The sequence below is a fragment of the Salmo trutta genome, chromosome 13, assembly GCF_901001165.1.
Source record: "Salmo trutta chromosome 13, fSalTru1.1, whole genome shotgun sequence".
In the NCBI taxonomy this organism is placed as follows: Eukaryota; Metazoa; Chordata; class Actinopteri; order Salmoniformes; family Salmonidae; genus Salmo; species Salmo trutta.
This window is the reverse complement of record NC_042969.1, coordinates 57,949,689-57,974,557: the sequence shown is the minus strand read 5'-3', so window position 1 is coordinate 57,974,557 and position 24,869 is coordinate 57,949,689. Positions and strand designations below refer to the sequence as shown.

At 46.0% G+C, this 24,869-nt stretch overlaps 1 protein-coding gene across 3 annotated transcripts in view; it reads right to left on the bottom strand.

Moving 5' to 3' along the window:
• Positions 1 to 24,869, bottom strand: part of LOC115206163 (A-kinase anchor protein SPHKAP) — a 44,897-nt gene that overhangs the window by 5,357 nt on the left and 14,671 nt on the right. For 2 of the 3 annotated variants that reach the window (XM_029772813.1, XM_029772814.1), the window contains exons 4-8: positions 21,990 to 22,049; positions 19,672 to 19,815; positions 19,168 to 19,420; positions 13,956 to 17,436; positions 811 to 987 (exon numbers count right to left, since the gene is read on the bottom strand). In XM_029772813.1, coding sequence (XP_029628673.1) covers positions 811 to 987; positions 13,956 to 17,436; positions 19,168 to 19,420; positions 19,672 to 19,815; positions 21,990 to 22,049 — 4,115 coding nt within the window. The remainder of the gene's footprint in view (positions 1 to 810; positions 988 to 13,955; positions 17,437 to 19,167; positions 19,421 to 19,671; positions 19,816 to 21,989; positions 22,050 to 24,869) is intronic. The other variant, XM_029772815.1, reaches the window with a different exon arrangement.

The window sequence follows — 24,869 nt, the reverse complement described above, 5'->3', positions numbered from 1 at the left end:
AACCTGACTGGCAATGGGCCCTTCCGTGTGGAGATGGGGGGTGTGGAACGATTGAGAAGTCGGGCGGAGTGGGCGATCATGTCCAGTGTCAGCAGTGGAGTTAATCGGGGATGAGGTGGTCAGGTGGAGAGGAAGGCAACAGCGACCAGGTGTTTGTTTCTGCCACAGCTGTCTGCGCTGGCAGGTTAAAGCAGTGCACATTTCATCCCCACTACTGTTAAGCTGAAGCCAGCCAGCCACACAGCCCTCCTCCTAGTCCTCTGGAGCCTACAAACTTATCCATCCCACTCTTTGTTATCTATACCCTGGTCTCATTTCTCCTGGCTTAGAGGAATGCCAGTTATAGACTTGCTACCTCAGTCTTTTGGCTTGGCTGTGTGTCAGTATGAGACTAGCTTGTGGAACTGAGAAATGGCACTAGCTGAAGCAGGGAATGATAAAGCTAATGTTCTGTGGGCGTTTGATATGTGAAAAGCAGTGTGACATCATACCTATGCTAGCGCGGCTGCAGCCCCACTCTCTCTGACTATATTTCAGCGCAGGCTGCAGGCCCCAAGAGCTCCACACCACGCTTGTTAAGGAGTGGGGCTCAGTGCACTAGGTGAGCTCTCTGCCAGCGAGCGGAAAGCCCCCAGGCAGACAGCTATTCCACTGCAGCAGCAAAGGCCGAAGACTGGCACAGGACAGCAAAGAGTGAGCAGCAATGGGCTGATGAGAGGGCGACGGACCCCGAGGGCGGTAGTAGCGGTAGGAGTGCTAGGAGCGGTGCATGATAGGACGGAGCAGCGGTTGGTTCCTACGGTTACTGACCCCTCGCTCAGCTGGATAAAACTACTGGTCTCCTCGTGGGGGTCGTCATCAGGGGCGATCTGGGACCAGCTTTCTGAGCTGTCCTCACTGCTAGCACTCAGAGAGCGCTTGTTTCGTTCATCTACAGCGGGTACTGCAGCGGGCACAGAGGGCACTGCCGTCTTGTCTCTCTCAAAGCTGGGGAGAGCAAACAGCAGGGTCAACCACTGTATACACTCTTAGAAAGAATTGTCCTTAAAGTGTTCTAACAGGCTGTACCTGTAGGAACCTTTTATGGTTCTAGTTAGCCATTTTTTTCAAAGAGTGTACATACAGTGGCTTGCGAAAGTATTCACCCCCCTTGGCATTTTTTTCTATTTTGTTGCCTTACAACCTGGAATTAAAATTGATTTTTTGGGGCGTTTTATCTTTTGATTTACACAACATGCCTACCACTTTGAAGATGCAAAATATTTTTTCTTGTGAAACAAACAAGAAATAAGACAAAAAAACAGAACTTGAGCGTGCATAACTATTCACCCCCCCAAAAGTAAATACTTTGTTAGAGACACCTTTTGCAGCAATTACAGCTGCAAGTCTCTTGGGGTATGTCTCTATAAGCTTGGTACATCTAGCCACTGGGATTTTTGTCCATTCTTCAAGGCAAAACTGTTCCAGCTCATTCAAGTTGGATGGGTTCCGCTGGTGTACAGCAATCTTTAAGTCATACCACAGATTCTCAATTAGATTGAGGTCTGGGCTTTGACTAGGCCATTTCAAGACATTTAAATGTATGCTTAGGTCATTGTCCTGCTGGAAGGTGAACCTCCATCCCAGTCTCAAATCTCTTGAAGACTGAAACAGGTTTCCCTCAAGAATTTCCCTGTATTTAGCACCATCCATCATTCCTTCAATTCTGACCAGTTTCCCAGTCCCTGCCGATGAAATCATCCCCACAGTATGATGCTGCCAACACTGTGCTTCACTGTGGGGATGATGTTCTTGGGGGGATGAGAGGTGCTGGGTTTGCACCAGACAGCGTTTTCCTTGATGGCCAAAAAGCTCAATTTTAGTCTCGTCTAACCAGAGTACCTTCTTCCATATGTTTGGGGTGTCTCCCACATGCTTTTTGGAAAACACCAAACAATTTATGGCCACTCTTCTGTAAAGCCCAGCTCTGTGGAGTGTACGGCTTAAAGTGGTCCTATGGACAGATACTCCAATCTCCGCTGTGGAGCTTTGCAGCTCCTTCAGGGTTATCTTTGGTCTCTTTGTTGCTTGGCGGTGTCCCTTGCTTAGTGGTGTTGCAGACTCTGGGGCCTTTCAGTACAGGTGTATATATACTGAGATCTTGTGACAGATCATGTGACACTTAGATTGCACACAGGTGGACTTTATTTAACTAATTATGTGACTTCTGAAGGTAATTGGTTGCACCAGATCTTATTTAAGGGCTTCATAGCAAAGGGAGTGAATACATATGCACGCACCACTTTTCCGTTGTTTATTTTTTAACATTTTTTGAAACAAGTAATTTTTTTCATTTCACTTCACCAATTTTTACTGTTTTGTGTATGTCCATTACATTAAATCCAAATAAAAATCAATTTAAATTACAATGCAACAAAATAGGAAAAATGCCAAGGGGGATGAATACTTTTGCAAGGCACTGTATGGTGTGATAGGCTGGGAGACTGGGAGGAGCTCAACACCTCTGATGTGATCTTCCCCCTCATTGGTTGATTTGGTTCCATACTTTTTTCTTGGGATACAGATTGTAAAATTATTGATTATAGAATGCAGTTTTTTTTAAAGTGTGCTATGTACTGTGACTATACACATTTGACATTTGTGTTGGGCCAATGAAACTTGCTCATCACATATTACATACAACCCCCCACCACCAAGTATTGGCCTTTTTAAAATCTGTGCCCCTTTTATAGAGGGTGGATAACCCAGGTCCTTTAGTGTGTAAAGGATTTTTTGTATTTGTACCTATCCAAATTAACCACAAATAAATAAGGAAATGAAAGGCTGTAGTGTTGGCTGTTTTTTTTAATGCAACAGAGGAACTGATGAATTTAAATCCTGATTAGATGATTGAAAGCTACCAGATTCCCATAGTGGGTTAAGGTGTTGTTTGTCAATGTCAATGAACCTCACATTTCCAAAAGGGAAAGACTCACCTGGCGATCTGTTCAACGTCTGCCCTGGTCGTCTTCCCCTGTCTGGGAAAGGTACCCCGACCCCACTCCTCCCACACTCTCGAGCTTTCGCTCACCTCCAGCACACAGGCACTGTTGGGGCGAGTGACTCTGAACTTACAATGGCTAGATCCAAGTCGTTATATATTTTTTCTTGTGCATTTTGCTATTTGCCTCATGACTCCTGCATGCTTTGTTGACTACAAACTTTCTTTACCCAACCGTGGGACAGACTATGTTTGTTCCCACACTCGGGACTCTGACTCTCTATTGGTTACACAGACTTTTGGCCTCCCATCCTATTCTAAACCCCCCTCGCCGGCTTTGTATTCATGTCACCTGATGAAATTGCTGTATAATATGATCTTGTTGCCATCTAACGCACATTCAAATGTCATAAATCAACACTGCAGAGCTATCCATGTCCTCTGCCGTGACATGATTGTATTACTGTTGATGATATCTGGAAATGTGCATGTACACCATGGCCCATCTACTGTTGCTAGCCCCAATTCTGATTTGTGCTCTGATATCTGTTTCATGGATTTCTGCTCTCGTAAAAGCCTGGGTTTTCTGCATGTTAACACTAGAAGCTTATCACCTAAAATGAAAGTGTGGGTTCACAGCTCCAATTCAGGATGTGTTGGTCATTACTGAGATGTGGTTAAGAAAGAGTGTTTTGAATACTGATGTTAACCTTTCTGGTTATAACCTTTTTCGGCAAGACAAATCTTCCAAAGGTGGGGGAGTGGCAATCTTTACCAAGGATCACCTTCAGTGCTCAGTTGTCTCCACCAAGGCTGTCCCCAAACAATTTGATTTGCTGGTTTTTGTCGACTGTTGCTGGGTGTTATCGTCCTCCATCAGCACCGGCCTGTACCCTACCTGGCGTAAACTCTCTCCTGGCCCCTTACACTAAGTCTGAATTTGTCCTGCTAGGTGACCTAAACTGCGACATGCTTAAACCACCTGATCAAGTCCTAAAGCAATGAGACACCCTAAATCTTTCTCAGATTATTACCAATCCCACAAGGTATGACTCCAAACACCCAGAAAAGGCTACTCTCCTCGATGTTATCCTCACAAATAATCCTGACAGGTATCAGTCTGGTGTTTTCTGTAATGACTTTAGTGATCACAGCCACGGTTTGTCCTGTATTTAAAGGGGGAGATTAAGATGATCCTAACTGTTATAAGCCTATTTCAAAAGTGTTGGAAAACCTTGTCAATAATCAACTGACTGGCTTTCTTGATGTCTATAGTATTCTCTCTGGTATGCAATCTGGTTTCTGCTCAGGTTATGGATGTGTCACTGCAACCTTAAAGGTCCTCAATGATGTCACCATTGCCCTTGATTCTAAGCAATGGTGTGCTGCTATTTTTATTGACTTGGCCAAAGCTTTTGATACGGTAGACCATTCCATTGTTGTGGGCCGGCTAAGGAGTATTGGTGTCTCTGAGTGGTCTTCGGCCTGGTTTGCTAACTACCTCTCTCAAAGAGAGTATAAAGTATAAAGTCAGGACATCTGTTGTCTCAGCCACTGCATGTCACCAAGGGTGAACCCCAAGGCTCAATCCTAGGCCCCACGCTCTTCTCAATTTACATCAACAACATAGCTCAGGCAGTAGGAAGCTCTCTCATCCATTTATATGCAGATGGAACAGTCTTATACTCAGCTGGCCCATCCCAGGATTTTGTGTTAAACGCTCAACAACAAAGCTTTCTTAGTGTCCAACAAGCTTTCTCTGCCCTTAACCTTGTTCTGAACACCTCCAAAACAAAGGTCATGTGGTTTAGTAAGAAGAATGCCCCTCTCCCCACAGGTGTGAATACTACCTCTGAGGGTTTAGAGCTTGAGGTAGTCACCTCATACAGGTACTTGGGAGTATGGCTAGACGGTACACTGTCCTTCTCTCAGCACATATCAAAGGTGCAGATTAAAGTTACATCTAAACTCTGTTTCCTCTATCGTAATCGCTCCTCTTTCACCCCAGCTGCCAAACTAATCGTGATTCAGATGACCTACCCATGCTAGATTACGGAGACGTAATTTTTAGATCGGCAGGTAAGGGTGCTCTGGAGCGGCTAAATGTTCTTTACCATTCGGCCATCAGATTTGCCACCAATGCTCCTTAAAGGACACATCACTGCACTCTATACTCTTCTGTAAACTGGTCATCTCTGTATACCCGTCACCCCACTGGTTGATGCTAATTTATAAAACCCTCTTAGGCCTCACTCCCCTCTATCTGAAATATCTACTTCAGCCCTCATTATCCACAACAAGGCTTTCTTAGTGTCCAGCAAGCTTTCTCTGCCCGTTTTGTTCTGAACACCTGCAAAACATACAGTACCAGTCAAAAGTTTGGACACACCTACTCATTCCAGGGTTTTTCTTTATTTTACTATTTTCTACATTGTAGAATAATAGTGAAGACATCAAAATTATGAAATAACACATATGGAATCATGTATTTTAAATTTGAGATTCTTCATAGTAGCCACCCTTTACCTTGATGACAGCTTTGCACACAATCTTGACATTCTCTCAACCAGCTTCATGATGTAGTCACCTGGAATGCATTTCAATTAACAGGTGTGCCTTGTTAAATGTTAATTTGTGGAATTTCTTTCCTTCTTAATGCATTTCAGCTAATCAGTTGTGTTGTGACGTGTGGTTCCCAACGTGAAGCATGGAGGAGGAGGTGGGATGGTGTGGGGATGCTTTGCTGGTGACACTGTTGGTGATTTACTTAGAATTCAAGGCACACTTAACCAGAATGGCTACCACAGCATTCTGCAGTGATACGCCATCCCATCTGGTTTGCGCTTAGTGGGACAATCATTTGTTTCTCAACAGGACAATAACCCAACAGCAGCATATGCTCAGCATATGTGGGATATGTGGGAACTCCTTCAAGACTGTTGGACAAGCATTCCAGGTGAAGCTGGTTGAGAGAATGATGTCTTCACTATTATTATTCTACAATGTAGAAAATAGTAAAAATAAATAAAAACCCTTGAATGAGTAGGTGTGTCCAAAAGTTTGACTGGTACCTTAGCTCATGTGGTCACCCACTGGTGTGATTACTACCTCTGAGGGTTTAGAGCTTGAAGTAGCCACCTCATACAAGCACTTGGGAGTATGGCTAACAGTACACTGTCCTTATCTCAGCACATATTCAAGCTGCAGGCTAAGGTTAAATCTCGACGTGGTTTCCTCTATCGTAATTGCTCCTCTTTCACCCCATCTGCCAAACTAACCTGATTCAGATGACCATGCTACCCATGCTAGATTACGGAGACGTAATTTATAGATTGGCAGGTAAGGGTGCTCTCGAGCGGCTAGATGTTCTTTACCATTCGGCCATCAGATTTGCCACCAATGCTCCTTATAAGTCACATCACTGCACTCATTACTACTCTGTAAACTGGCCATATCTGTATACCTGGCGCAAGACCCACTGGTTGATTGGTTGATGCTTATTTATAAAATCCTCTTAGGCTTCACTCCCCCTGTCGGAGATACCTGATGCAACCCTCATCCTCCTCATACAATACCGTTCTGTCAGTCACATTCTGTTAAAGTTCCCCAAAGCACACACATCCCTGGGTCGCTCATCTTTTCAATTCGCTGCAGCTAGCGACTGGAACGAGCTGCAACAAACACTCAAACTGGACAGTTTTATCTCAATCTCTTCATTCAAAGACTCAATCATGGACACTCTTACAGACAGTTGTGGCTGCTTTGCGTGATGTATTATTGTCTCTACCTTCTTGCCCTTTGTGCTGTTGTCTGTGCCCAATAATGGTTGTACCATGTTTTGTGCTGCTACCATGTTGTGCTGCTGCCAAGTTGTGTTGCTACGATGTTGTTTTCATGTTGTGTTGCTACCATGCTGTGTTGTCATGTTTTGCTGCCATGCTATGGTGCTGTCTTAGCTCTCTCTTTATGTAGTGTTGTGCTGTCTCTCTTGTTGTGATGTGTGTTTTGTCCTATATTTTTATTTAATTTATTTATATTTTTAATCCCAGCCCCCATCCCAGAAGGAGGCCTTTTGGTAGGCCATCATTGTAAATAAGAATTTGTTCTCAACTGACTTGTCTAGTTAAATAAAGGTTAAGTAAAAAATAAAAAGATGCAGATGACTCGTTTCCTAATTGGAGTTTATTACGTGTTACGTGAAAAACCAGCAAACCCAGCAATCCTTTAGCAGCCTAAATATAATAATCTCTTCCATCTCTTTTCCTTTTCATCTTATTTATTGCATGTATCAATCCAATCTAGAGGTAACTGACAAAATAATGGAAACACTTGAGTAAATGAGGGATACAAAGTATATTGAAAGCAGGTGCTTCCACACAGGTGTGGTTCTTGAGTTAATTAAGCAATTAACATCCCACCATGCTTAGGGTCATGTATAAAAATGTTTGGCTGGCCATTATTTTGGCTACCATGGCTATGCCCTCATATTTGGTATTTACTAGAATCCCGATTAGCCGCTGCAAAATCATCAGCTACTCTTCCTGGGGTCCACAGGATGACAATTCCCCCATCCCACAGGGCACGGAGGGTCACTGAATGGTTTGATGAGCATTGAAACTATGTAAACCATATGCCATAGCCATCTCAGTCACCAGATCAAAACCCAATTGAACACTTATGGGTGATTCTGGAGCACCGCCTGAGTCAGCGTTTTCCACCACAATCAACAAAGCACCAAATGATGGAATTTCTCGTGGAAGAATAGTGTCACATCCCTCCGATAGAGTTTAGAATCTATCCCAAGGTGCACTGAAGCTGTTCTGGCATGTGGTGGCCAAACGCCCCATTGGTCTTTCTTTTATTTTGGCAGTTACCTGTATATGATACAAGATTTTTTTCTGAAGTATCAACATTTGTAAATAACCTCCAAAGTATTTCAACCCCATTGTTTATTTTCCTTTCTAAACACGTAATTTTATATTTGATCTGCTCTACCTATTTGTGCGACCTTGTGTTGTCGTCTATGTCAACTTGGTCTGTAAATGTTTGTCGCTTAGCTGATGAGCTCAAGATGCTGGAATACCAATAAAGTGACCATCTTGGCCATGTTCTGTTATAATATCCACCCGGCACAGCCAGAAGAGGACTGGCCACCCCTCAGAGCCTGGTTCCTCTCTAGCTTCCTTCCTAGGTTTTGGCCTTTCTAGGGAGTTTTTCCTAGCCGCTGTGCTTCTACACCTGCATTGCTTGCTGTTTGGGGTTTTAGGCTGGGTTTCTGTACAGCACTTTGATATATCAGCTGATGTAAGAAGGGCTATATAAATACATTTGATTTGAAGTACATTGGAAGTTTTCTGTAACCTTCTCCTTGTGGTGCCCAACTCTTCCAATACCAGGCCTCCCTGCAGTGTGTATATATCCATGTTTCACTGCCCCCCTAAAGGCCACTCTCACTTTACCAAGAAGGTCTGTGTGAATCTTCTCACCTTACTGAGTCCCTGTTACACAATTGACCTCTGAGTGAAATGTCAGACCCAAATTACAGGACAATATGATGCCACTGCTGTATGTAGTCTGTGTCTCTTATATACACAATATACTGTATGTGTGGCATACACTCGTCTCCATATGTATTTGGAAAGGGAATTCTTTATTTTTTATTTGAGATCCAATGTTTCCTTTGAGGCGACAGTACAGAATGTCACCTTTTACAGTGCCCTCCATTATTATTGGGACAGTGAAGCATTTTTACCTATTTTGGATCTACACTCCAAAAGTGTGGATTTGAAATCAAACCATGACTATGAGGTTAATGTTCAGACCGTCAGCTTTAATTTGAGGGTATTTTCACTTATATCTGGTGAGCCGTTTAGAAAGTACAGCACTTTTCATACATAGTCCCCCCATTATACAGTGCATTTGGAAAAGTATTCAGACCCCTTGGCATTTTCCACATTTTGTTACGTTACAACCTTATTCTAAAATCGATTAAATAAATAAAAAAATCCTGATCTACACACACAATACCCCATAATGACAAAGCGATAACAGGTTTTTAGAAATGTTTGCAAATGTATTAAACCTAAAAAACTTTGATCATCCTCGAGATGTTTCTACAACTCGATTGGAGTCCACCTGTGGTAAATTCAATTCACTGAACATGATTTGGAAAGGCACACACCTGTCTAAGGTCCCACAGTTGAAAGTGCATGTCGAACGAAATGTCCGGAGAGATCCGAGACAGGACTGTGTCGAGGCACAGATCTGGGGACAGGTACCAAAATATGTCGGCAGCATTGAAGGTCTCCAAGAACACAGTGGCCTCCATCATTCTTAAATGGAAGAAGGTTGGAACCCCCAAGACTCTTTCTAGAGCTGGCCGTCAGGCCAAACTGGGGGAGAAGGGCCTTGGTCAGGGAGGTCACCAAGAACCCGATGGTCACTCTTACATCTCTGCAGCACTCCACCAATTAGGCCTTTATGGTAGAGTGGCCAGACGGAAGCCACTCCTCAGTAAAAGGCACATGACAGCCCACTTGAAGTTTGCGAAAAGGCACCTAAAGACTCTCAGACCATGAGAAACAAGATTCTCTGTTCTGATAAAACCAAGATTGAACTCTTTGGCCTGAATGCCAAGAGTCACTTCTGGAGGAAACCTGGCACCATCCCTACGGTGAAGCATGGTGGTGGCAGCATCATGCTGTGGGGATTTTCTTTCGGTGACAGGGACTGGGAGACTAGTCAGGATCGAGGGAAAGATGAACGGAGCAAAGTACAGAGAGATTCTTGATGAAAACCTGCTCCATAGGACCTCAGACTGGGGCGAAAGTTCACCTTCCAACAGGACAACGGCCCTAAGCACACAGCCAAGACAACGCAGGAGTGGCTTCGGGACAAGTCTCTGAATGCCCTTGAGTGGCCCAGCCAAAGCCCGGACTTGAACCAAATCGAACATCTCTGGAGAGACCTGAAAATAGCTGTGCAGTAACACTCCCCATCACACCTGATAGAGCTTGGGAGGATCTGCAGAGAGGAATGGGAGAAACTCACCAAATACAGGCATGCCAAGCTTGTAGCGTCATTCCCAAAAAGACTTGAGGCTGTAATAGCTGCCAAAGGTGCTTCAACAAAGTACTGAGTAAATGGTCTGAATACCAATGTAAATGTGATATTTCAGTTTTTTATGTTTTATAAATTTGCTAAATTTTCTAAAAACCAGTTTTGATTTGTCATTATGGGTTATTGTGTTTAGGTTGATGAGAAAAAAAACAATTTAATAAATTTAAGAATAATGCTGTAACGTAACAAAATGTGGAAATAGTCAAGGGGTCTGAATACTTTCTGAACGCACCGTATGTGTGTATTGGTTCCATATTCCTAGCACACAATGAATGACTACATCAAGTTTGTGACTCTACACATTTGTTGGATACATTTCCTGTTTGTTTTGGTTGTATTTCAGATTTTTTTTGTTCCTAATAGAAATGAATGGTAGATAATGTATTGTGTCATTTTGGAGCGTTGGACTAGTAACCGAAAGGTTGCTAGATCGAACCCCCGAGCTGACAAGGTAGAAATCTGTCGTTCTGAACAAGGCAGTTAACCCACTGTTCCTAGACCGTCATTGGAAATAAAATGTGTTATTAACTGGCTTGCCTAGTTAAATAAATACAAATGTAAAAACGATCTGTGTATAACAGTCGTTCACGTTCATCATAGCAAAGCGATTCATATTTCTTGCTGGCTAACCAAATGACTCTTGCATCTCTAGCTGTAGCCACCGAAAAACGATATGAGGGGAAAAAGTCAGTCGTCACCCATACCTCCAATGACATGACATCCTCCCAGCAGATAGCTAACGTTAGGCTCTGTGTTTTTAGCTTGCTAAATAAATATATACGCTAGCCCAGCGTGTCAAACTCAATCAGCGCATGGGCCATATTGAAAAACACAATGAATTCGCAGGCCAGGTGTGCAATTGCGACCCAAACTGGCCATAGTTTTATTTGAAAAAATATCTCCCTTTATAATGTCCAGTTAACGTTAAGTCCATAGGATGCTGTATATAGAAATAATATTTTTCCAGCTTTTGCTTCCCTGCTTGTATATGTGCATAATATAATGTGACCTTAATCAAAAAGTATTTAATAACTCCAAATAACAAAAAGGTAGCTGTAGGTTGTTGTAACATTTAAAATTAAAACATGTTTTTCATTGTTTTTGCACAGCATGGATCATCGGTGTGGTTGAGTGCAGCATTGCTGTATGGTGCACTCAACATGTATTATAGTTGAGTAGCCAGCCTAGGCTACTGCTCTGTTATAATAGGCCTACACGTTTCTCCTTTGCATTGTGTTTTGTTGCAGGTTTAGTTTTTTGGTTATTCATTGTCAAGCAAAACCGAAGCCAGACAGCCACATTTGACACTTTCCCTCCGCTGCACGCTGTAAGAAGCGGGACACACGAAAGCAGCGCCCACTGAAGTTGAATTCACTGATGCCAGCGCATCAGGCAGTAATTTCATAAAGTAGATTACTCAACTGTTGACTAATTCATACTAGCTTGTGTGTCCTATTCGGCCCACGGGCCTTGTGTTTGACACGTGTGCTAGCCTATTAGCCAAGTTATAACTAGCTTGTGATCATTGTCCTTGCGAGTTTGATTATATTGACATTTCCAGCTTTAGTTACAGCCGTCCGTTTTTGAGTCATTGAAACTGAAACAGTGCATCCTAAATGGGTGGAGGCAGCAAACGATGTATGAGGCAAGCTGTGATTTACAACCTGATATAAATATTTTAAAATCATGCATTGTACTGCATCCATATAATCATGCATTGTACTGCATCCATATATTCTGCCAAAAATGGCTTACTGTACGTTATGAATATTTTTTTTTTTTACTTATTATTATTTTTTTACTTTACTTTTTTTTTACTCTTATAAAGTTGGTTTTGAAGAATAAACTGGGAATTTGATATTTTTTTACTGATATTATGATTGTCGGTTGCATATCTGCAAAGTAATTCAAACGCTGTCAGTTCCACTATAAATTAGTCAAAAGTTTAGTCACATATTCCTTGCACGCAATGACTAAATCAATCTTGTGACTTTACAAACTCGCTGGATGCATTTACAGTTTGTTTTGGTTGTGTTTTGGGTTATGTTTTGCCAGTACCTGAATGATGACAGCAGTACTTTTCTTTCTAATTAAGTAGATAAGATGTTTCATCATGAATAATGATTAGGGAGATGATTAGGGAGATTACCAATAACTGGGGAGGTCAGAATTTTTGGGGGCTATGATCTTTATGCCTCTGTAACCTTCTCATTCATCATTATTCACGATTCATTCATGATTATCCATAATCATGGTAGCATCCACATGAATGTAGAAGTGTTCAGAAACATCTTCTATTCTTACTTACAATAAAAGTGACTCCAAAATGGCACAAAATATGATTCACCATTCAGTTCATATTGGGCAAAACATAACGGGCAATTCCATGGTAACAGAAAAACAAAAAACTATTATTGCAAAGTTAAACAAACCATATGCACAAGGATGACTTCCAACAATTTCCACAGAAAATGTAAAAAATAAAACATTTACTTGAAGAACAGTGCAGATGCAAAGTTTGGTAACAGAATGACAGCACAAACCTTTGCTTTTTGTTTGAAATACATTTTAAAGAAACAAATCTGAGCATCATTCTGTTAGCTTGGAATTGTCCAAATCCAGAACACAACCAAAACAAACCGCAAATGCATCCAACAATTTTGTAGTCACAAGCTTCATGTAATCATTGCCTGCAAGGAATACGGGACCAAATACCAACATTTTGATTACTTTAATACAAGTGAATGTATCCAAATACTTGTGAATTCTTCAAATGGGGGACTAGATATATAAAGTACTTTCATTTCTAAACTGTAAAACAGATATGAATGAAAATCCCCTCAACTAAAAGCTGACATTCTGTACTCTCGCCTAATATGAAATATCTAAAATGCTGGAGTATAGAGAAAAAAAAAATGTTACTTTACTGTCCAAATACATATTTATTTATTTAACCTTTATTTAACTAGGCAAGTCAGTTAAGAAAAAATTATTATTTACAATGACAGCCGACACCGGCCAAACCCAGACGACGCTGGGCCAATTGTGCGCCGCCCTTTTGGACTCCCAATCACGGCCGGTTGTGATATAGCCTGGATTCGAACCAGGGTGTCTGTAGTGACACCTCTAGCACTGAGATACAGTGCCTTAGACCGCTGCGCCCCTCGTGAGCATATGGGGGAGTGTATATATATGTGTGTGTGTTTGTGTAACCGATGTGAAATGGCTAGTTAGTTAGCGGTGGTGCGCGCTAATAGTATTTCAATCAGTGACGTCACTCGCTCTGAGACTTGAAGTAGGGTTTCCCCTTGCGTTGCAAGGGCCGCGGCTTTTGTGGCGCGATGGGTAACGTTGCTTCGTGGGGTGTCAGTTGTTGATGTGTGCAAGGGTCCCTGGTGCGAGCCCGGGTTGGGGCGAAGAGAGGGACGGAACCTACACTGTTACATTTGTATGAGTGTTTATGAGTATCTGCAGTATGTCGTGACTAGAGGCATGTCTATGCCACCTTGAAGATCAAGGTTAGCTTTAGATAAAAGCTGTAGCCTCCAACACAGAAACATGACTCATAACCTGGCTGTGGGTGTGTATAACCACAGAGACTTTCACAATAGACTACGTTCTCTCTGTGGATGCAGTATAAGCCATTATGTGGCTGGGTCTCTGATACCCAACACTATAAAGAGTTTAACAACTCATGGATGATTTTTGATTTATAAACACATTCGGTCACAATTCAAGGTGTTTTGGTGTTTTGGAAAATAATTTCCAAGGAGGACTATGGAAAGATACTACCATGTCTCTTTCTTTGAGGGTGCGATTGACTCACAGGGGAATCACTCACTGAGAGAGAGCTTACCTGCTGTGGCTCACTGAGGCCCTCTCAGCGCGCCACTGGGCTGTCCCCTCAGGGGGCGCTGGGTCCCAGGGGTGATGCCAGGCCCTTTCCACCGGATTCCCAGACTCCGGATCGTCCCTCTGATCTGTCTCGATGTGGATCACCGGTACAGGGACCTCCCTGGGGCCCCTGATGGGGGGACCCGCTGCTGTACATGTGCTGTCTCCGCCCCCTCCTGGTTGCTCCTGGCTGGCTCTGCTCCGGGTGCAGCCAGGGCGGGACTGTTTGAAGCCTCTCCTCCTCTCCCCCACGGGCATGTGTTGTTGTCGCCCCACCATGCCCCCTCCTCCGGCTCCATCCCCTTCCTGTAGGACAGACTTCCCGGTTTCCACGATGTCTGCGGCCAGGCGGTTGGCATACTGCAGCATGTGGGTCTGGGACTCTGCATCCACTAGGTCAATGCTGTCCTCCGGGTCCGCAATGATCTTGTTCTTCCGCATCAGGGACTCAATGGAGCTGGACCAGGTCTCGTGGATCAGCATGTCAGTGATCTGGTCAGTCTGGCCCCTCTGGTACAGACATGAGTCAGACTTGCAGAGGCCCGTGGCAGACACCTGCACCGAGTTGGTGGGGTAGATGTTGAGCGTGTCCCCGTGCACATTGCGGACGAAGCCATCAAAGGAGTTGGCCTTGATGGGCGAGTTGACGGTCAGCCTGGAGTCTGAGAAACGTCTGTCCGGCACGGAGGACTGACGGATACAGAAGAGGGTTCTGGGAGATGGAGGCAATAGGCTGTTGCTCCACTCTTTAGTTCTGCCCATACTGTAGTCTTTGCTCTCCATGTCCATGTCTTTGAGCATGAACCTGTAGAACTCCTCCGTGATGCTCTCCGTACTGGACTGCTTGGACAGACAGGAGGTGGTCCTCACATTGAGGTGGCCGTTCTTCTTAGTGGCTGCCTGCTGCACGGCTGCCGCCAGGATGCTGCTGGCATTCTGCCCGGCGTAGTAGTCCAGGAGCAGGTCAAAACCCCGGCCCTCCATCTCCATCTGGTTCACCATGAAGCGGGAGAACTCATCCGTAATGCTCTCGCAGCTGGACTGCTTAGAGATGGAGCCTCCCCTGCTCAGGTTCTGGCCCAGCCGGCTGCCAGGGCCCAGGGTGTTGGGGGTACCCGGGGGGCCTGCGTCCTCCTCTGGGATGCTTTCGTAGCTGGCGGCCTTGCCCCGGCTCCACCGCTCGCACTGCAGCCGGCTGCGGGTCTGCTGGCCGGGCTTGGAGGTGTCAACTACGTTGAGCTCGGGGCAGTTCATGATGCGGGCGGTGACCTCGGAGGCAAAGAGTGCGAATGGGTCAAGAGTCTGGGGCATGTCGTCTAGGTTGACGGTCTCATCCACCACGCGGTTGACCAGGCACTCCATCAACTCGGGCTGCTCCTCCGTCTTCCTCTTGATCTCACTGAGGCGTGGCGGCCGGTGCTTTTTGGATGCCACACCGCCGTTCTGGCCCTCCTTTCTGCGGAGGGCCGTGCAACAAGAGGGCAGCAGGTAGCCCCCCTCGGGGTAGTAGCCGGCTGCGCCCTTCAAGGCACAGAACCACGGCTGCTTCCCGCTGGAGTTCTCCAGGCAGATGGCGGCCAGCTCAGTGGCCATTGAGACCACGGTGGTGGCCAGGTCATCAGCGAAGTAGTTGACGGGGGTAGTTCTGGACTCTGAGTCCATCTTTAGGCAGACCAAGGCCTCTGTGGTGGAGGAGCTAAAAGAGGACTGAGGGGTCAGAGAAGACTGTCTGCTGTCCGTACTGGCTCTCCATCTTTTCTCTGTGCCCAGGGATGAAGAGACCTGGTGGGGTAAGCTCTCTGTAAAAGGCTCTCTGATGTTTCCTCTGGCCTGCTGGCCCTGGAGGTCATAGCAGTCCTTAGTAGAGGACGAGACTTTCGTCGGAGCTTGTCTGAGCTGCTGCTGCTGTCTGATATGTGGCGAGCTGTGAGACCCATAAGGTTCGCTCTCGCTCTCCTCGAGTCCATATTTGTCCTCCATTATCGCAGAGTAGATGGGCGTCTTCTCTGCCCAGTGGGCTTCACAATTATCGGGCTGGCTGGAGCCGACGAAGCGCTGTAATTGACTTAATGGTTCCTTGGTGGTGGCGGCCGCCTCATAGTCCCTGGAGCCGATATCATCCTCTTGTCTGTCAAACGACCCTATATCACATTTAGAAATGTCACCAATCCGCTTTGAAGTGAGACAAAGGACGTCGAAGAGCACATTGCTCACGCTCTCCTGCAGAAAGCCCTGGATATCAGGGACGTCTTTGCCCGGGCCTTCTAGCTCTCTTTTCTTTTTCGCTTTCTCAAATGCGTGCTTGAAGAGGCCATTGGCCACCTCGCTGATGAAATCGTCCACCTCAGTCTCATCCATCTTGTCCAGATAGGACTTTTTGGGAGACGTGATGCCATCCACGATCCTGTTGTGGGTGGACTCCAGTAGGTGGGCCACACTCTTGTAGTCCTGGGGCTGAGCCAGCACCCCTGCTGCCTCCTTGTGAAGAACTTCAGCGATGCTGGTGCGGAAGGCCTCGATGCTGGTTCCCTCAGCAACGCTGCAGTGAAGAGTGACGGCCGTGGAGGCCTGTGCTGCAGATAGGAGTCCCACGGAGGCGGCTGAGTAGACCTCGGTGGTGGAGTCGTCTTCTGACTCGCAGCCCCCCTCCTCGGCCTCTTCAGCTAGCTCCACAACGGCCACTGCCCCCGCCACCTGGGCCATACCGCACATGGCTGAGGAGAAGGAGTAGTCAGTGCCCTCAGGGTCTCTCTGTCCCTCTCTCTCCATGTCCTCCTCTGTTGGCTCCATCGCTAGCTGCTCTGCTACCTGTGGGCTGGAGATGGTGCCGATAACGCTGGCAGCACATGCCAGGGCCCGCTGCAGGGGTTTGTTGGGGTGGCGTCCACTGGTAGTGGTGGTAGGGTGGAAGCTATGGACCTCTGGTCCGTGTTCTGCCGTTACCTGTCTGGCAGCACCACCAACACCATACTCCACAGCCACGTGAGAGGCCTGAGTACCCAGCCACTCCGGCAGGCCCTCGCAAGAATCCGGGCTCTGCACTATGACGATCTTAGGCAGCTCGAAAGAGCAGGCGCGTGCCCGAGAGGGCTCCTCCGCTCCAGTCCTGGTGAGGCCGGCGGGGGGGCGGTGGCTGCCGGGGGACATGCTCACAGCAGCCTCGGTGGCGAAAGACGGTTCGTCCTGAGACAGGCGGATGAAGGCGTCCTGCAGTACCGACTCAGCCAGGTTGGTGGCGTAGTGGCCGGCCGACTCCTTATTGTGGTGACCGCTAGCTCTCGCCGGTGCCCTTCCTCCTTGTTTCTTGGTGGCTGGGGGGGCGCAAATGGTCACCTCAGAGTCCTCGCTGTCCTGCCACTGGTTCTGGCCCAGGCGTCCCCTCTGACACGCAGGTCTGTCGCTGTGTGCTGCGTCTGCCAAGCCCACTGCCACATCACTGCACTCTGGCTCATTGGGGAGAGAGAGAGAGAGAGAGAGGCATGTCCAGACCTGTTAGAGAATAGTTCCATCAAACTCCCAATGTGCCACAGCAACAGCAATGACAACCCAGCTCTGGTTTAACCAAGCTAGCAATAACACCAGACTTTCACTGAGCAGCGTTTACCCACTCAAACCTGACTATAGCTACCAACCAAACCCTAGCTGGTCCCAGTTAAGTTTGTGCTGTCTTACCAATGGCCATAAGAGTTGGCTACACAGGCTACAATACAACACAAACAGAACTGGGAAAAGGCTAACTTACCCCCATGCAAAGTAAAAAAGAACAACCTATTTGATTATGAATATTACTGGTACATTGACTCAAAGGAGAGGCTAACCTTCACACAGTATTGGTTCTAATTTCATACAGGCAGGGCTGAGAACAATACAGATACAAAATACTATAAACATCAATGTATCCAAATAAACTACTTTTTGTATTTTGTAATGTATTTAAATAAAATACATGTATTTTCTATTTTAAAATACCAAAATACATTTGCACGTGCCAGCCCGAACAGAAACACAATTCTCAGTCACAGTTACAAAAATGTTTTTACTGGCAATGACTGTAAGATGTCGTTTAACTACCTTAGTTGAGCAAGTCACTCTGGATAAGTGTGTCTGCTAAATGACCCAAAAATGTAATGTATACAGTATGTGAAAATGAACATACCAAAATGAACTGCAAAGCACTCTGGTTATTGTTTCGGGGTGGAGCTCATGAATAATACTCATTATGCTTTCCAATTGTTCATTTTTACATATACATTTAGTTCATTTAGCAGATGCTTTTATCACACCATAGTGCCATCAGACTTCTGATACCAACGCAGTGAAAGGGGGGCCACAATAGGTGAACCACTATAAATTACAGTATTTAGATACATTGGAGTGTAGTTCATCCCAATGTAATTAAAATGACAAAATACACAGAAGTAATTAAAATACGTATTTCAAATACAATGTAACAGAAATACTGTCCATCTCTGCGTACACGAGATGAATTATAGATAAGGGGAGACTGCAGAAAAGCACAGCCAAGCTCAGGGCCATATTCTGTATATTAATCTCGATCATGCAAGGGATACACGCACTAAGGAGCTACGAAGCCAGCCAGCCACAGAGAAGTGTTTTTACAGATGAAGACTGACAGGCACGAGAGAACAAGAGAACAACAGGACAAGCGGCTGGGCGCCTGTCGTTCACTTTTGAAACGAGTTGAGGGACATCTTCAGTGGTAAGAATAGCTTTCAAGGAACATGTAGACTATTCGTGATTTCCATACTGAAGACTATAATAAACACTACATCAATAACAACTTAGATTCTTATTGAGGTTGTTATCAGCACATATACACTGACCTGTTTTGAGAGTAGGCTACTGAATAATGTATTACCTTACAAAAATGCCAGATTTTTCCTCCCAAAATGAGTGCTTTGCGTTAGTAGATTTGTAAATAAAAAATGATTATTCCATTTAGCATCCACTTTTGTCGAAAGTGACCTAGAACAGTGACTGAGATCGACATCGACAGGATCAAACCCACAAACCTGCCGTTGCTATCCTCATGCTATACAAATTTAGCCACATAGGACTACATTACTCTACTTTCATATTCACCACATATGTCAGTAAAATATATTGAACTCAAATACAGTACATGGGTATTCAAAAGGATGAGAGAAAATCACCGTTTCGTAAGCCGTCATCCTCGCTGTCATCCCCCAGGTGTTCTGAGGCAGTGAGGAAGTCCTCCTCTATGGATGAGAAGGAGCGATTGGTGTCGTCATCCAGCCTCTGCCCTGCCATCTTCCGCCCCTGGGACCCCTGCCTCTCCTGACCCCACTGTAGCCCGATCAGGAACTTGTTGATCTCATAGATGATGCTGGTGGGCCGCCGGCCCCCAGCACACTGGACCAGGCACACATCTGTACACCTCTGGCCCTGGAGGCAACACACACACACACACGCAGGCATACAGGTACAAACACATGCGCACACACACACACACACACACACAGAGGAAGGAAAGAATTCAATAATTGATGAGTTCTACCTTGTGTGCTCATGTAATACTCAGAGCTGACGAGTCAGTCAAACAGTGGATGGATTGGGATGGAGGGATCTCAACAAACCATCAATATAAAATGAGAAGGAAGAAGTGTGTGTGTGTGTGTGTGTGTGTGTGTGCTCACCTGTGTGTGGGTGGGGTACTGGTGAGGGTGAGAGGGGTCCGGAGTCTCCAAACCACCGAGCAGCAGGATCTCGTTCACCTTGGGCTGTCGCACGCTCAGAGAGCCAACCAGCTTGGGCAGGTCTGGAGAGATCGAGGCCAGTTTCTAGAGGAAAGAGAGACGTCGCCCACAGTCACTGTGATAGTCACACAGGCAGTCATCACCAGCACAAACCTGCTAATTACCTAAACAAATCAACCCCACTCACCCAAGCTAATTATCCTGAATCCATGACAACAGAGCCAGTGTTTACGATGGTTAAGAAAGACTGGGGGAACAAGCGGAGAGGAGACGAAAGAGGCGAGAGGATGAGAGAGGGAGCAGAGGAGTTAATGGGTAGGGGGGAGGAAAGGGGAGGAGGGAGGAGAGCATGGGTAGGGGAGGAGAGGGAAGAGAGGTTATGAGAGGAGAGCATGGGTAGGGGGGGAGAGGGAAGAGAGGAGAGCATGGGTAGGGGAGGAGAGGGAAGAGAGGAGAGCATGGGTAGGGGAGGAGAGGGAAGAGAGGAGAGCATGGGTAGGGGAGGAGAGGGAAGAGAGGTTATGAGAGGAGAGCATGGGTAGGGGGGAGGAGAGGGAAGAGAGGTTATGAGAGGAGAGCATGGGTAGGGGGGGAGAGGGAAGAGAGGAGAGCATGGGTAGGGGAGGAGAGGGAAGAGAGGAGAGCATGGGTAGGGGAGGAGAGGGAAGAGAGGAGAGCATAGGTAGGGGAGGAGAGGGAAGAGAGGTTATGAGAGGAGAGCATGGGTAGGGGGGAGGAGAGGGAAGAGAGGTTATGAGAGGAGAGCATGGGTAGGGGGGGAGAGGGAAGAGAGGAGAGCATGGGTAGGGGAGGAAAGGGAAGAGAGGTTATGAGAGGAGAGCATGGGTAGGGGGGAGGAGAGGGAAGAGAGGTTATGAGAGGAGAGCATGGGTAGGGGGGGAGAGGGAAGAGAGGTTATGAGAGGAGAGCATGGGTAGGGGGAGGAGAGGGAAGAGAGGTTATGAGAGGAGAGCATGGGTAGGGGGAGGAGAGGGAAGAGAGGAGAGCATGGGTAGGGGAGGAGAGGGAAGAGAGGTTATGAGAGGAGAGCATGGGTAGGGGGGAGGAGAGGGAAGAGAGGTTATGAGAGGAGAGCATCGGTAGGGGGAGGAGAGGGAAGAGAGGTTATGAGAGGAGAGCATGGGTAGGGGGAGGAGAGGGAAGAGAGGTTATGAGAGGAGAGCATGGGTAGGGCGGAGGAGAGGGAAGAGAGGATATGAGAGGAGAGCATGGGTAGGGGGAAGGAGAGGGAAGAGAGGATATGAGAGGAGAGCATGGGTAGGGGTGAGGAGGTGGAAGAGAGGTTATGAGAGGAGAGCATCGGTAGGGGGAGGAGAGGGAAGAGAGGTTATGAGAGGAGAGCATGGGTAGGGGGAGGAGAGGGAAGAGAGGATATGAGAGGAGAGCATGGGTAGGGGGAGGAGAGGGAAGAGAGGTTATGAGAGGAGAGCATGGGTAGGGGGAGGAGAGGGAAGAGAGGTTATGAGAGGAGAGCATGGGTAGGGGGAAGGAGAGGGAAGAGAGGATATGAGAGGAGAGCATGGGTAGGGGGAGGAGAGGGAAGAGAGGTTATGAGAGGAGAGCATCGGTAGGGGGAAGGAGAGGGAAGAGAGGATATGAGAGGAGAGCATGGGTAGGGGGAGGAGAGGGAAGAGAGGTTATGAGAGGAGAGCATGGGTAGGGGTGAGGAGAGGGAAGAGAGGTTATGAGAGGAGAGCATCGGTAGGGGGAAGGAGAGGGAAGAGAGGTTATGAGAGGAGAGCATGGGTAGGGGGAGGAGAGGGAAGAGAGGTTATGAGAGGAGAGCATGGGTAGGGGGAGGAGAGGGAAGAGAGGTTATGAGAGGAGAGCATCGGTAGGGGGGAGGAGAGGGAAGAGAGGATATGAGAGGAGAGCATGGGTAGGGGGAGGAGAGGGAAGAGAGGTTATGAGAGGAGCATTGGGTGGCAGGTAGCCTAGTGGTTAGAGTGTTGGGCCAGTAACCGAAAGGTTGCTGGATTGAGTCCCCGAGCTGACAAGGTAAAAATCTGTCGTTCTGCCCCTGAACAAGGCAGTTAACCCACTGTTCCCCGGTAGGCCGTCATTGTCAATGAGAATTTGTTCTTAACCGACTTGCCTAGTTAAATTAATAAATAAATGGGTAGGGGAAAAGAGGAGAGCATGGGAGAGGGAAAAGAGGAGAGCATGGGTAAGAAAGAGGGAAGAGAGGAGAGCATGGGTAGGGGGCAGAAGAGAGATGAAGAGAGAAGCCCGCACACCTTGATGCAGCTGTCGTTGTGACGATCCACCTTCTGCTGGTCCAGATTCACAAAGCACATCTGCAATGAGAGGGAAAAAGCTTCAGAACATTGGCTTTACTCAGATAAAAGCATGATTAGTCTGACAGAGAACGCAAACATGCTGTGTTAGCCCTCACTGGCCATTTACAAGCCTCTAGCAGGAGGTGATTTTGGAGGTATGGCAACGTAAGACTAAGCAGGACACAACAGGGCTAATTGGCACCCACTCAGTCAGTCAGTCCCCAGGGAGCGAGCGACAGTCCCTACATACAGAATTTCACTGAATGGGTCCCAAATTACACTCTATTCCCTATATAGTGCATTACTTTTGACCAGAGCCCCTATTTGCCCTGGTCAAAGAAGTGCACTATATAGGGAATGAGGTGCTATTTTAAATGCAGAATAATCTCACTGATTGCTTTCCCATTGTTTACTCAGGGGTGGGTTTTCCAAAGCAATCGTAGATGTATTGGTATGTTATTCCACTTGCCAACCCAGACTATTGAACAGCAAAGTGCTATGAATGTTGTTCATTCATGCATAGAACATTGGACGCACCATCAAACATCGATTTTCATAAGTAATACTCTGTCACGGCAGTGCGACTGGATTGTGGATAGAAATTATGTAAAACTTCAGCTACAAATGCTTTGGGAAAGTATTAATCAATAATTGAGTTAATTAGAAAAGGGGTGGTTGCAGAAGGATCATAACTTTATTTTCTTCTCAATGACCAATAGACAGCCCCCCCCAGCTGTAACACACAGGCACACACTCCATAACCAGGTCTTCCTCTTATCTATCCATCGTTCTCCACAGCTCTCTCTCTCTCTCTATTCATCCCAGAGGAATTTATATACCAGGTTCATCTCTCCAAAACCAATATATAATCAAAAGAAAATCAGAAGGAGAAATACAAACAGAGGTAAATGATGCAGCAACTGAAATTGGAACGTATGGCCCAATCAGATTAGAGATAAAACAGTTCGATCTGCCAATCAGGCTAAATCTGGAAGTTTGTTACTCTGTGACATCATGGATGTTAGTCTCTGTTACGAGTGTATTTGATTTTCCTCTTTTACAAATTAGTCTTGCACCCCATTTTATTCCACATAATTTCTGCCTATTTCATTGGTATGTTATCAACAGCAACCAAATAGGGTGAAACACTGAGCTAATCATCCCAAAACTGAAAAGGGGACAGAATTGAACGGAGGAAACAGAACGGTGAAAGCAGCTTGGAAACTGGAGTGGTGCTCTTTATCCGTAGAGTTAAAATGTCCAACAGAGTGAAACAACATAGCAATTTCACCCCTGTTTACATTATCAGCATCACATTCAGCCTTTTCCCTACATGTTTTCAAGAAAGACCACTCTGGTACTTGTACAACCCATTTAGAAGCTGTCTTATTATAATGGTGGTTCTATCAAGCCCGTGCAAACTGAGGTGTTGTGAAGGTTATCAAATGATTGGTAACTTATTGTGTCTTGCATGCAGGTCAAAGCAATTGCAGAGAAAAATAAGCAGATGACTGTTGGAGAATGAGAAAGAGCGAGGGCGAAACGGAAGAAAAAAGAAGAGGGAGGGAGGGAAGAGGAACGAGGTAGAGGAGTTGAAAAAATAGGAGATATGGTGCCCTTCCCAAGGACAAAATCATTTAACCAAAATCACCATTAGGTGGGAGTGGCAATCGCCTGCAGTCCCAATGGGTTTCGGGGTGAAAGCTGTATGTGCCATCTAGCTGTCTCTGTCAGTGAGGCCCATCTGAGAGGCAGAGACCACAGATGTGAACGAGGCTCCACCACTAATTCTTCAGAGCAGACAGACGTTTAATCTATGCCTAACTAATTGACGGACAGAGATTACAAATCAAAATAGATGCTAGAAAATAGGGGTTCTGATTGGTTGTACAACCAATCAGAACCCCTATTTTCTAGCATCTATTTTGATTTGTAATCTCTGTCCTATGATAAATAGGGACGGGACAATACCAGTGTTTTGCAATATTTTTTCCTTGGCAAAAATGAAAAGACGAAGCAGGCCACAATCTTTGGTCCTTTAAAAACCTGCTGTATGTAAAATACTGTGCTATAGCTGGGTAAATAAATACATGTGACTCTGGATGACAACATAATGTTTGTTCCCAACATCAGGGCTGTTTTCCTAAAGATGTTAAATCTGCTTCTTGTTCAGTTTCCTTGCCACGATACTAACAAATATCGTGATACTGGTATCATCCTCGACTAACCTGTACTCCCGCACAATGACTCGGTAGCAACCCTGTATATAGCCTCCTTATTGTTATTTTAGTTTATTTAGTGAATATTTTCTTAACTGAATTGTTGGTTAAAGGACTTGTAAGTAAGCATTTCATGGTAAGGTCTACATCTGTTGTATTCGGCGCATGTGACAAATACGATTTTATTTGATCCCGGCCCTAATGATAAATGCTGCGATTTTGGCTCATAATTTAGCTATGTGCCCGTTTCCTCTCGTGTTGTGCCCCTGCTGAGGTGGCATACTTTGGATGGGTGCCTGGCGGCTGGAGGACAGCGCTGGGTGTGACCCAGGGTCTCGCGGTTCACCGGGCACCCAACAAGCGGGCAAATCTACAGCTGTGCTCCAGCTCAACCCAGCCCAGCAACCAATCACAACCTCAGGGTGAGTCTACTCTAAATACCATAACCAATCAGGGACAGCTGGGACAGCTGGATGACTCAAACGCGAAACTAATCAAGAGGTTTTTGCAGCGAGTAGCCATGAGGAAAACAGTGGTGGACAGTTATGAGTTTGGAGTAAAACAAATAAAATAAAAAACAAACTCTCTCCTCAGTTAACATGCTGGTGAGATGGGTCAT